Raw genomic sequence first — 13,847 nt, forward strand, 5'->3', positions numbered from 1 at the left:
TCATACTTATGCAGCTGCCCCAAACAGAGCAGATAGCACGCTTTGCATCTGCTAGTTTGCCTTGAAGATGTTTTTCCATATTGGAATTCAATGAAATCAACACTCCCAGATATTTATACTCCTTTACGATTTCTATTTCCTGTCCGTTAAACGCCCACTTCTCCAGCGGTGAATATCTTCCTTCGCCACTTCTTAAGATCATCATTTTAGATTTAACCAGGTTGACAGAAAGATTCCAATTCTTACAATAGCTTCCTAATCTGTTGATCATAAGCCACATGCCTTCAACTGTCTCTGCGAGGAAAACGATGTCATCTACAAATAATAACCCTGAAATTTTCGTCTGACGGATCTCAATTCCACCTTTAACAGCATCTGTGAAATCATTTATTTATAAGATAAACAGTAGTGTGCTAAGAACGCACCCTTGCTTTACTCCTACTGTTGTTTCGAAATCTTCTTTGTGGTACAAAGCTTTCAATATATTTATCATTTTTGATGATATCCCTAGCATATATAATTTATAGAAGAGTGCTTCTCGTGGTATGGAGTCAAAGGATGCTTGAAAGACAAAGAAAGCATAAAGTTTTTTATTCCTATTTTTGTATATTTCAACAGTCGAATAGCCTCTCCTGATATGATATGATTCTTTTCCACCCAATGAGTAAGCCTTTCATAGAGAACGGATCAGAATAGTTTGGCGGTTGTGTTCAAAAACGATATACCTCCATAATTAGCTGGATCTTCGAAACCTCATTTTTTATGAAGCGGATATATAATTGTTTTCAGGAAGTTATCAGGTGCTTCAGCTTTCTCAAAGATTCTGTTGAATGTTATTACGAGTAGGTTTTTGAACTCCGGTGTACAGTTTTTAAAAAACTCAAACGATATTCCGTCTTCACCTGGTGCTTTATTATTTTTGGATTTGTAAATAACCTCTTCTATCTCAAGCAGTGATGTTGGCGAGTCCAACTGTACACCCAATGTAAGAGGCGCTGTGTATAGAACGTCTGGTGAGAATTGCTCTGCGTTAAGCAGCTGCATGAAGTGAGTTTTGAGCTGTTCTGCAGAAAGACTAATTGCAATAGAATTTTTTTTTCCTGCAATCACTTTAACTGCTTTCCTAAACTCTGTTGGCAATCTGGCTTCGTTAATAGAATCTATGTTTTTTAGATCATATGCTTTGTTTTTTTTACGGATCATAGATGTTTAAACTGTTTATTTGCTGCTGCATAGTTTGCTTGTATAAAGCTGTTATTCATATTAATAAAGGGCACATGTGGCGTATGAGGAACATTTTTGTTCCGTAATTGATTCTTATTAACAATAAATAAAAAAATAAAAAAAACATTGTTGGAATGGCCAGCTGTAACGGCTTCGCTGACACGAATTAATTTGGTCCAGTTTTCGATGATATTGGCGCATAATTAGGGGCGAATTTAACAATGGTAATGGTCTTTGAATTCCGCAGTCTTATACCTTGGACTTAAAAATTTCCCACAAGAAAAAGGATCAAATCACACGGCTTTGGTGGCTAATAAACCTCGCCTCCTCTTGAGAAAACCACTCTATGGTTTGTGTGGTTATACACCGTCCTATCCTAGGATTAGGTTAGGTTATAGTGGATGTCCAAGATGGAAACGGACACACTTAGGCCAGTTTAATGGCCCATTGTGATACCACATGAATCTTGAGGCTTCCTCCTAAGCTCAATGGAACCAGTTAGAGTCCCTTACGAAACGTGAGAGGCTGATTATCCCGATATGATTTAGATCGTTTAGATCGTTAAAGAAGAATTCTCCTAGGTAATTCTTGCGTTTTCAAGCTAGAGCAGGGCATGTGCAGAGAAGATGAAGAACCGTTTCTTCCTCTTCCTCGTCCATACAGCTTCTGCAAAAGTCATTTCAGAATACGCCTAGTCTCGTGGCGTGCTTTCCTATTAGACAGTGTCCGGTTATGACACCTATTATCGAGCTTATATGCGATCTGCTTAGAGAGAGCAAGCACCTTGAACGTTTTAAATCCAGTGTTGGCCAGATGTTTTTTGTGGCTTGACACGTGGTGATGTTGGTCCACCTGGTGCCTGCCCTCCTCGCAGCGTCTTGCATTAGTAGCAGTTTACAAGTAGCGATTGGTATGCCAGTACTTGCCAAACGTTGTAGCATGGGCTGTACTGTACCGTTCCTGGCGAGTTCATCTGCCTTACAGTTACCTTGAATGTCTCTATGGCCCGGCACCCAGCAAAGGTGAATATTAAACTGTTGCGCCATCTCCATAAGAGATGATCGACAGTTATGGACTGTTATAGAGTTTGTAGAGACAGAGTCCAGAGATTTGATAGCGGCCTGGCTGTCAGAGAAAATACGGATATCAGATGTTGATATCACGTTTTCTTTGAGCAAAGACAAGACTTCCTTAATCGCCAAAAGTTCCGCCTGGAACACGCTACAATGATTGGGAAGGCGGAATGAGAGACTTAATTTCAGTCGTTCAGAGTACACACCTCCACCAACCCCTTCTTTGGTTTTTGACCCATCTGTGTAGATCTGGTAGGTATAGAAATCTGGAAATTCCTGTCGAATTGTAGTTGGGGGATGGTGTAGTCTGTGTGCTTTGGAATTGATTCTAAGTACCTTAGAATTACGGAGTGGCCAATGTTGTTGTTAGTCCACTGCGACGAAGCATTAAGGCGAATAGCCGAGCTTGCAGCTATTTGTTTGCTAAATATGTCAAGAGGTGTAAGGTAGAGCAAGGTGTCCAGTGCTGCAGACGGGGTCGTGCAAAGCGATCCGCTTATACATAGGCAGGCTGAACGTTGGACTTTATTTAACTTGTCCCTGTTTATACCTTTATCTAAAGCAGTCCACCATACTGCCACACCGTACGTTAAAATCGGTCTGATTACCGATGTGTATAGCCAATGCGTGATTCTGGGCTGTAAACCCCATTTATTACCAATAGCTTTTTTGCAAGAAAAGAGAGCTACAGTAGCTTTTTTGACTCTTTCCTGTACGTTGCGTTTCCAATTTAGTTTTTTGTCTAAGACAAGACCCAGGTATTTAGCCTCGTCTGAGAATTTTAATTGGATTTCTTTAATATATGGAGGGTTGACAAATGAAATTTTGTATCTCCTCGAAAATAAGACCAGATCGGTTTTGTGTGTCCACACCGATCAGCCCAAAGTATTAGTCTGTCCAAGGCATTTTGTAAGAGTTCTTTTAGGATGTTAAGATGCTTTCCTGAAACTGCTATTGCAACGTCGTCCGCATATGCTATTACTCTGAAACCCTCCGCATCCAGACGAGTAAGGATTTCATTCACCACTAGGTTATAGAGGAGAGGGGATAGAACACCACCTTGCGGTGTCCCTCTACTAACGAATCGTCTGCAAAAAGAGTTGCCCAGTTTTGAGTTGATTATTCTGCTAGTAAGCATTAAATGAATTAACTCCCGAAGCGAACTCTCTACATTTAGAGATGTCAGTGCAGATGTGATTGCAGATGTGTCCACGTTGTCAAAGGCACCTTCGATGTCAAGGAAAGCAACCAAAGTGAACTCTTTGTGATGGAGGGAATATTCGACGGTACATACTAAAGTGTGTAATGCTGTTTCCACCGATTTCCCTTTACAGTAGGCATGTGGAGAAGAAGACAGAAGTCTTGTATCGATACTTGCCCTTAAATGGATATCAATCAATCTTTCCAAGGTCTTAAGAAGGAATTATGATAGACTTATAGGCCGTGGATCTTTAGGATTGACTTAGGAGTATTTACCTGCTTTAGGTATACAAACAACTTTAACTTCTCTCCATGCCGAGGGAACGTGGACCAGGTAAAGACAGCTGGTAAAAATTGCCTCAAGGATTGGTGCAATTATATCAGAAGCCTTTTGTAATTCGACTGGTATTATACCATCTGGTCCTGCAGCTTTAAATGGTTTGAAGTTGTTGAGAGCCCATTGTAGCTTATCCTTTGTGATTAGACCTTGTGGATATGTTGAATTTGAACTTGAACGTATAAAACTGTTGCAAGTTTCGGTAAGAGAACTACCAGGAAAATGATTGTCCAATAGTAAGTTCAGCGATTCATTACTTGAATTTGTCCAGGAGCCGTCTGTATTTTTCAAGCAGCTTGGCATAGAAGGATTAGTTGAAAGAATTTTGCGTAACCTAGAGGCTTCAGAAATTTCTTCTATCTTGCCCCAGAAGGATCGCCAAGAAGATCGCTTGGATTTCTTATGCCTTCTTGTAGATTCTTAGGGATTCTTTGTAGGAGTCCCTATCCTATAAATCATACAATTGAGGCTACAAGAAATTGGTGACCATTGACCTATAGCGATATCTGTTGACGACTAGACCAGCCTCATTTTCGAAGAAGTATGGCCCGAAGACGCTGCCAATCCAAAATTCACACCAAACTGTAACTTTATTTGGATGCATTGGAACCTTTTCTTTCTCGCGTGGGTTGGTGTCGTCCACAAATTTGTTTATACCCTCCTCATTGATAAAGATGATTTTTCGTCCAAAATTGCGATTAACTTCTAAATGTTCCAAAATAAAATGAGTTACACACGCCACAGCTTGTGGTCATTTGGTTTTATCTTCTTGGTCAGTTGGACTCGTACAGGCCCAAATAACGTCGATAGTATGGTCTTGTGAGCGACGAATAGATTGCCTCGGATTCGGCTGCACACTTTCATTAACAGCTGCGATATTTGTGGCAAATCAAGCTTTACGATGAGGTTCGTTCACTGAGCCGAAGGACACGAATTTGGCCACCAGACATTGAATGGCCGACTTGGGAAGACGACGTTGAATTTCAAGGCCTCAAAATGAAAGCAATTACTTACTGCTTCCTGCCCGAAAGGCTTTAATTCATGCAGTAATTTCTTTGAACATGTTACCCATAAAAATGGCTATATTTTGTTTGTAAATAAGGCAGCTTCAGTGTAAACATAAATTGTAACAAAATAATTGTATTGAAGTATATAAGTTTTTTTGTATATATTGTATGTTAATAGGTACCAATAACAAAATCAAATGTGTGCACACATATTCAGGAAGTTTTCAATTATACAAAATGTCAACAAAATATATCGAACCAATATTTTGTTTATGTCCATTCAACTAAAAAATGTTTGTTCCTATCACTTTGTACGTAAAAACTAACATTATTTTAACGAAACGTTTTATTTTAACTGAATTTCTAAAATACAATATCAATTCCATTTTATTTTGCTTTTTCTATGTATAAAAACAATATTGTTTATTTCGTTTTTTATTTCAGAAAATCAAGAGCAATTTTACCTCTACCTCATAATTTCTGTAGCAGCTGGTGTGCTGCTATGCCTTACTCTAGTCATTGGGCGATTGGCAATGCAAAAACGACGTCATAGTAGGAAAAATAGCAATTCTAGTGGTAGCAACAGTGGCAAAAACTGTGATGGTAAATTTCAACAATCAACAACCGGAGAAACGCAAATTCCTAACTCGTTCGGCGATGACATCTCAGACATCGATGGTGATATCGATCTGACGAGTGCTCTGCCGGTGCCGAACTTATCATCCCGTAGTGAGGTACATGGAAATTTAAAAAGAACACACAAAATATACAAATATGTGATATTCTTTTATTGTTGTTAAAATATATCTATATATGTGTGTACATTCCAAAGGCAGTGATTTTAACAATTTTTTTCTTCTTTTTTTTCGGTATCATGTTAACATTTTGTTCTTGCTGCTGCTGTCGCTGATTCTGTGGAATATTTGCCTCCTATAAAAGACCTATATAGCATATGCTCCAACAGGATATGGTGGTGGTATGCCTCCACCACCAACATCAAGTGCAACCACGATGCTTATGCCGCAAAGTCATCACAGTGGGATAATGGGAGGTAGTGGCCCATCAGGACCTGTGGGTAATAGACAATCCACACCACCACCAAACATGTACAGTGGGCTTGTGTCAGGCCCGCCACCAGTAAGCGGGTCGATGTCCATGGGTAAGTTTGAAGAGTTCATGTTAGTGACAAAACAAATTTATATTCTTCATTCTATATAATTATGTATGTTCATAAAGGATGTACCAAAATTAGCTCAAGATTTTAATTTGCCAACTATTTCAAAAGCTGAAAAATTGGCATTAGGTTCCCTTATAGAAAATGCGTGCTTGAGCTAGAAATTTTGTCTTGAAGAAATCGCTGCAACTTCTTCAACTTTTTGATCGCAATCATATTCTTCTTCGACTACGATTTCATGGACTGATCGATGACTAAAATTTCGTTTGTTTGCTTTTTGTCGAAGCTGCTCTAAGTTTTTGACTTCCACCGACAACAGAATCTCGCCTAATTTCTCTTTCGAATTACCTCTAATAATTTCGATCGATTTCTTATCATTAAAGGATTCTCTCAGACGGTCGTTCAAGCTTCTGATTGCAACATAAAAATCGTCGAAGGATTCCTTAGGACCCTGTTTTCGACACATGAGTTTCATGTAGATGTCGATTTCAGACTCCATCCTACCGAACTCTTTCTTCATGGCTTCTTTTATAGAAGCTAAATCCGAGTTTGGATACTTCTTTACGTCGCCCAAAACCATTTATTTGGTCGGCCTTCAAGCAAAACATGAAAGTTTGCTGCGATTTGCTCATTAGTATAGGAAGACGAAGATTGCATTCTTCCTTTCTTCAAAAGGAAATCAGAAACATTATCAGAACCATCGTATTTAATGCTCCAACAATCTAGCCTACATGGACCCGCAGCACTAAAAGTTGATGAGCCACTTGAACTCCTGGGTAAAGGAGCTTTGGCCGTCCTAGAGCTTTGCCTATCTAATTGAGGAGGGTTGACTGTTTGTTGCGGTTGTAAGCGCAAACCTTCTAATTTCTGTAACACTTTCCCCATGAAAATGTCTATTTGTTGGAAAATTCTCATTTGGTTCTGAACCATACTTCGTTCTAAAACTTCTGAAACTTCTAATCCATTAAATTGTTTCCCTAACGATAGTCCTTTAAGCTTTTTGTATTCACATTGTTCCTATGATAAGCTTATTGAAATCTGGTCTTGACAGCTTTGTCAAATGGGAAATCATAAATTGAATTTGAAATCATAAATCGGAATTCCAATTCTGTCTATTATCACTTGAACATCACACTTTCTCAAGCAACTTTCCATGGGTAGTATATTTTCAGCGAGGAGACTCCAGTATTTATGTTTTCTCTGACAAGGTTAGAATTGTGTTTGCCTCTTGTTGATTTGGTTGAAATCTTTAAGGATCTTCGAGTATAATTCTCTTTGGGCAGGTATCCCAATAACCTTCTTAAGTCTTTTGGAAAGAATTTAAAATAGAGTTTTTAAAACGAAACATTTGATAACGTTGAAATGTTTCATCCCTTTTTATTACTTTTTTCATAAACAATGTTCTGGAGGCATCTGCATTCCTATCTTCAGATTTTTGATGAAAGTCTAGAAGGATTACACTTTTCGACCTCCAAATTTCACTTGATAGAAAATTGCATTGGTAGACTTTTGACAGTTCGGCCTATATTAGAAGATCCTTCAATTGTATATACTTAGCTTTAGAGTTGCTCAATATTCTGTCAAAAAAGCGTTCGAAACAAAGTTCTATAACTGCAACTTTTTTTTTTATAATAAACACACACTTAAGGGGATATTACTACCCTTATTATGCAGAGGCACAGTGTGAGCACTAGGAAACAAAGAGAGGGTTTAAAAGGAGATGTCGGTGCACATTGGTTTTGAATTCCTGAATATTGCAATAACTATGAAATAAAGAGTGTGGTAAGGCATTCCACATTCGCGCAGTACGCCTAAAGAACGAATCTCTGTATTTGACAGTACAGCCGAAGTTGGGCTCGAGGGTATATTGATGAGCATTGCTGGCAGCGTTATTACGATTGAACTGTTTAAGGCGATAAGCATAAGCCGTTAAAATAACGGCAAAAAAGGGTCAGACATGAGACCTTACGACGATGTTTAAGCGAAGTAAATGAATTTATGATGATATTATCATCTATCAATTTAAATCCTCCACGTTTAATACTATCCAAGAGACTTAAGTAAGTTGCAGAAGCACCGGCCCAGAGATGGGATTTATTCTCAAGCTTTGGACGTATGTAAGTCTTGTAGATAACAGCCAGATCAGAAGGGGTGAATATTTCTTGCATCGCCTAAGGAAAACCAAATACCTTGCGGTATTTTTTGGCGACATTGGGTATATGATCGTTCCACAAAAGGTGGTTGGTGACACACATACCGAGAATATCGAGGTGTTCAGTCTCATTGATGCATGTGCCATCCAAAGATAATAGCCAAAGGGTTATATCTCGCTTTAACGATACAAGACAGCATTGGGTTTTCGAAGCATTAAATTCCGAGCGGTTTTTTAATCCACATTGAACAATGCTGTTTAGGTAGGAATTCAATGAGCTTATCATATTTTGTCGTTGCTGTTCCACATCCGAAAAAGAGAGATGTGAATCTGTATTGGATTAGATGTTGCAGACAGGAGATCATTAATAAAAATGAGAAAGAGTGTTGGAGATAAAACAGAGCCCTGGGGCACACCAGCATTTATTTTATGGTTTTCAGGCTTGAATACATCCAATACAACTTGTATTGAACGATCCGAAAGGTAATTACTAATCCAATGAATCAGGGATTCTTGAAAACCGAAAGCACGCATTTCCACTAAGAGAACCTGATGCCAGATCTCTTAGAGCTCTTGACACAGTACGAATGCAAAAAAAGATTGGTCCCATAGAATCACTAACGCGCTCGATGACAAGCGGAGTCATAACAATCATTGGCAGCGTTGAATTGGTGGCAAACTGCCTATTGAAGAGATCAGCTTTCTCTAAAGAACTAAAAAATTTAGTGTCATTGACAACGATCGTAGGAGCCGAGGAAGAGGAAGAATTCCTCAAGTTTTTTACAAATGACCAAAAATTTGTACTGCCTTTGGGACATTGCAGTATTTTTTGCCGTAACTTTTATTCATGTACAAATTTAGTCCGTCGAATATGGGCGTTGTAGGCCTTCCTGGGTTGTTTAAAGTTTTTCCGGATTTCCTCAGTACGGTTGGCTTTATCGCAACATAAACTTACCTCTTTGGCCCTAATAACCTCTTTACAGCTCGCATCAAACCAAGCATTTTCCTTGGGTCTGATACTTTTAACCCTGTTCGGTATAAAAGTATAAAAGGTATAAAAGTCATTCCCAGGAAAATGTAACATGTGATCATATCAGTGCTGGCGTCAAGGTCACTATCGAGGAACCATAGTGACCAGTTAAAGATCCTGAAGTAATTATTGAGACCGTTTCATTTGGCTTTTTCGTATTGCCTTTAGAGCTCTTTCTTTAACTGAACAGTTTTGACACGAGAAATAACACAATGGTCAGATGTGCCTAGAGGAGTTAGAACACTATCAGTATACTTATCAGGGTTAGAGATAAGAAACAAGTCAAGAGTGTTTTCTGCTTGACCTTCAACTTCCAATATTTGGGTTAGCTCATTGACTAGCTGAGTTAGGTGGTTCAACTCAGCGAAGATTTCTGCACACACTACATCGGGTGTTGTCTGGCCTGAATGTTGAAGCCATGAAGAATTGTGTACATTGAAATCGCCCGTAACAACGATTTCAGTGTGAGGATAGGACGAAACAATTCTTTGGATGGAATCAGACAAAGCATCAAATTCATGAGAAGTCGATAGTCTGTCTAGATTAGGGCTTCGATAAAGGAAACAATAGTGAGTGATTTGCTTATTTAAGGAAAATTTAATCCACATATAATTAAAAAAGGAATTGGTGCAAGGACCCTATTGTGGTAAGAGTTGATAAGCAACATTATTCCTAATATATGGCTAGACCATTTACCAAATTAAATCTTAATTTAAACGAGCTTTGAGATAAGTGACAAAGTACATTAGTGTTACAATACAAACAACACCCAGAGCTCAGCAAGTTTATTAGACTTAAAACAAAACCAATTTTTGGACGAAAGATTCCATTTATTTAAAAATGACTGCGATCGCGATAGGTAGAACACCCTTGAAATTTGTGGAAATCTGCAATTAATGGAATTGAAAAGTCCTAATTTTGGGTTGTTTATTCTTAAGTTGTTTTTAAATTTCCTACAATACACATCTAAGAACTTACAAAAGTCAATATAAATATTGACCAAAAACCCCAATCAACGAAGAACACCTTTATTTAATTGGGAATATATTGGCCTAATGAATTATGCTGGTGCGTGACCACCTTTTCAATTATCTTCCATGAGCTAATAGCAGAAGCATGACAATTAAATCAATATCAAGTCCAACGATATACAAGAATTATGTTACTGTGTGTCATATACAATCCAAACCAAACCACTTTACCGTAAGGATATCATCGCAGACGTACATACCAACTTAATACACACAGACATATACTCGTACATAACGTATGAACGTTTTTAATGTAAACTAAAACAGAATCGTAAAACATCTTCTTCGTCGTCATCCTCATTGCCATCGCCATTGCCATAGCCATCGTGCCTTATCCTTCTCTAAAGAGATGCCCGTCGAAGTGTAAACATTGCTGGAAGAGCAACGTGGATACGATAAAGACAAATTGACTGGAATCCAAAACCTGATCCACAAGGTCCTTATTACACACGCGCTATTATCAAACCACATGTATAGATGTACACAGTAAGGTTTGTGTGTGTTTGTATGGAATGGAACGGTTTGTGTGGATAACTTTTCATATTAGTATCCCGAACGAATATGTTGCGTTATACAGTAAAATCTCCCTTGGGGCAATAATATCCATTTTAGAGTTTGTGCCGACTTAGTCTTATGTTCCTGCTTTTACGTTAAGGGCGTTGTATGCTCTTACAAACGTGTTAGATAATAATATCCTTGTTTCTCCGGAAGTGATGAAGAATCCCTGAATGCTTTGTCAACCCTATTAATGGAACGAAGAGTTAAAGGGGATATTTCAATTTGAATCTTGAATCACTTATTTGTTTGGTAAAACCCAATAACAACTTGAATACATGAAAATTCTTACCAATATGATAGGATATTATTATATGAAGAAATGTTGTTTTACAGTATCCTTAAAAGTTGAGATTGCATTTGTAAAGGAAAACGCTGGTAGAGTTTACAATCAGAGCATATAATGCCCCGAAAATTCCAATTTGTTTCTAAAATAAAGAAGGTCCTTGCCAAAAGGGATCGCATTGAGATAAATCTACATAAAATGCACACTGATCGTTATTAACTAAGGCAAGTGCAATATTAAATAAACAGTAATACATTCAAGAAATCTAAAGAAACAGAAACTTGACAACAGCCCACGGTAAAATTTCAGATGGTCCTCGTATATGGGTTTTCAAGATTCAAAATTTGTTTTAATTTTTTTAAATTAATATAAGTTTTTTTTATCCAAAGTTACAGAGATTTTCAATAGAGAGACGGTTTAAATTTGACATTTCAGGGGGGGGATATACATATTTAACATTCTGTCAAAATATTCCCTTTTAATCAGTCCCTAAAAAAATCACAGTGTCGAACTGTTATGCGTCTTCTCTAGTAGAATCGATACCTGTCTTATGATGGTCATCCTTCCAAGTAGACTTTTTAACTTTTCGGTGAATTCGGACCACCGGCTCAGTGAAAAATTAACGAATGTCCACACGTCAACAAAACGCAAGATCTACCAAAAACATTGTCGCTGTTCATGAGAGTATGCAGCATAATCCGAAGCAGTCAATTACAAGACACATGAACTTGGTCAGTTGCAGACTACAACATGGCGAGCTTCACGTCTTTAAAAATGTAAAAAAAGAGGACTTGGGTTCAATCCCTCCCTGTGTCATCTAAAGTTTTTTTCACGGATACTGCCTCTTGCGAGGAATTGACAAATCCTCCAAGAGTATAATTGTCATGAAAAGCGCTTCATTAAATTCGGCTTAAAACTGTAGGTCCCCTCCATCCCTGACAACATTAGTCGCGCACAAGAATGGTTGAGAGTTGTAAGTCACTAGGTAGTTCTCCACGGACTGTTACGACACCCAATTTATTTTATTTTTATTTGAGCCAGCACCCATGCAAAATCCGAATGGATTCCTCGTCGGCCTGTTCCTCTTCCAAAATGATACCATCAACGTTCACAGCGATCGGTATAGATAGATGATCACCTACCTCTTGTTGCTTGAAATGAATAATATGGACACCGAAGACATATTGTTTCAACAGGATGGCACTACTAATATTTAGGGAAGCTTTGCAAAACAGTTTTACTTACTTGCTTAGGGTGGCGCTACAGTCCTGTGTGAACTAGGGCCTTACCCAACAAACTTTTCCATCTAGCTCGGTCCCTAGCTAGATGTCTCCAATTTTGGTAAGGTCACTTTCCACTTTTTGCGCGCCACCTGGTTCGTTATCTTCCTCTACCGCACTGTTATGTGGGTGTGGATTCGTGCTCTACCTTACACCTCTTGACATATTTAAATAGCTGCAAGCTCTGCTATTCGCCTCAATGCTTCGTCGCAGTGGACTAACAACAACATTGGCCACTCCGTAATTCTAAGGTACTTAGAATCAATTCCAAAGCACACAGACTACACCATCCCCCAACTACAATTCGACATAAACTTCCAGATTTCTATACCTCCCAGATCTTTTTGGGAGAATGGGACATTCTTGGAGGATGAGTCAATCCACTTTTACACAGATGGGTCAAAAACCAAAGAAGGGGTTGGTGGAGGTGTGTACTCTGAACGACTGAAACTAAGTCTCTCATTCCGCCTTGCCAATCATTCATTGTAGCGTGTTCCAGGCGGAACTTTTGGCGATTAAGGAAGTCTTGTCTTGGCTCAAAGAAAACGTGATATCAACATCTGATATCCGTATTTTCTCTGACAGCCAGGCCGCTATCAAATCTCTGGACTCTGTCTCTACAAACTCTTTAACAGTCCATAACTGTCGATCATCTCTAATGGAGATGGCGCAACAGTTTAATATTCACCTTTTCTGGGTGCCGGGCCATAGAGACATTCCAGGTAACTGTAAGGCAGATGAACTCGCCAGTAACGGTACAGTTCAGCCCATGCTACCACGTTTGGCAAGTACTGGGATATCAATCACTACTTGTAAACTGTTGCTAATGCAAGACGCTGCGAGGAGGGCAGGCACCAGGTGGAACAACATCTCCACGTGTCAAGCCGCAAAAAACATCTGGCCAACACTAGATATAAAACGTTCAAGGTGCTTGCTCTCTCTAAGCAGATCGCATATAAGCTCGATAATAGGTGTCATAACCGGACACTGTTTAATAGGAAAGCACGCCACGAGACTAGGCGTATTCTCAAATGACTTTTGCCAACTGTATGGACGAGGAAGAGGAAGAAACTGTTCTTCATCTTGTCTGCACATTTACTGCTCTAGCTCGAAAACGCAAGAATTACCTAGGAGAATTCTTCTTTAACGATCTAAACGATCTACATAAATCATATCGGTATAATCAGCCTCTCAGGTTTTGTAAGGGACTCAAGCTGGTTCCATTGAGCTTAGGAGAAAGCCTCAAGATTCATGTGGTATCACAATGGGCCATTAAACTGGCCTAAGTGTGCCCGTTTCCATCGTGGACAGCCACTATAACCTAACCTAACCTAACCTGTGGATTCGCAAACTTTCCGTGCACCGCATTGGTTTCCATGCGCTCTACATGACCCAGCCATCTTAGTCGTTGGACTTTTAATCATCTGACTAAGTCTATGTCGCTGTACAGCCGGTATAGCTCTTCGTTTCTTCTTCTCACCCACTTCTCTTCTTTGCA

The 13,847-nt window shown here is 39.0% G+C and overlaps 1 protein-coding gene across 1 annotated transcript in view; it reads left to right on the top strand.

The window, feature by feature from the left end:
* The window catches only part of LOC129945903 (uncharacterized), a 35,243-nt gene extending 29,137 nt beyond the window's left edge, over window positions 1–6,106 (top strand). Inside the window, exons 5-7 of the mRNA XM_056055867.1 lie at window positions 5,286–5,575; window positions 5,781–6,000; window positions 6,078–6,106. Coding sequence (XP_055911842.1) covers window positions 5,286–5,575; window positions 5,781–6,000; window positions 6,078–6,106 — 539 coding nt within the window. The remainder of the gene's footprint in view (window positions 1–5,285; window positions 5,576–5,780; window positions 6,001–6,077) is intronic.
* The last annotated feature ends 7,741 nt before the right edge of the window (window positions 6,107–13,847 follow it).

This window comes from Eupeodes corollae, chromosome 1 (assembly GCF_945859685.1).
Source record: "Eupeodes corollae chromosome 1, idEupCoro1.1, whole genome shotgun sequence".
Taxonomy (NCBI): domain Eukaryota; kingdom Metazoa; phylum Arthropoda; class Insecta; order Diptera; family Syrphidae; genus Eupeodes; species Eupeodes corollae.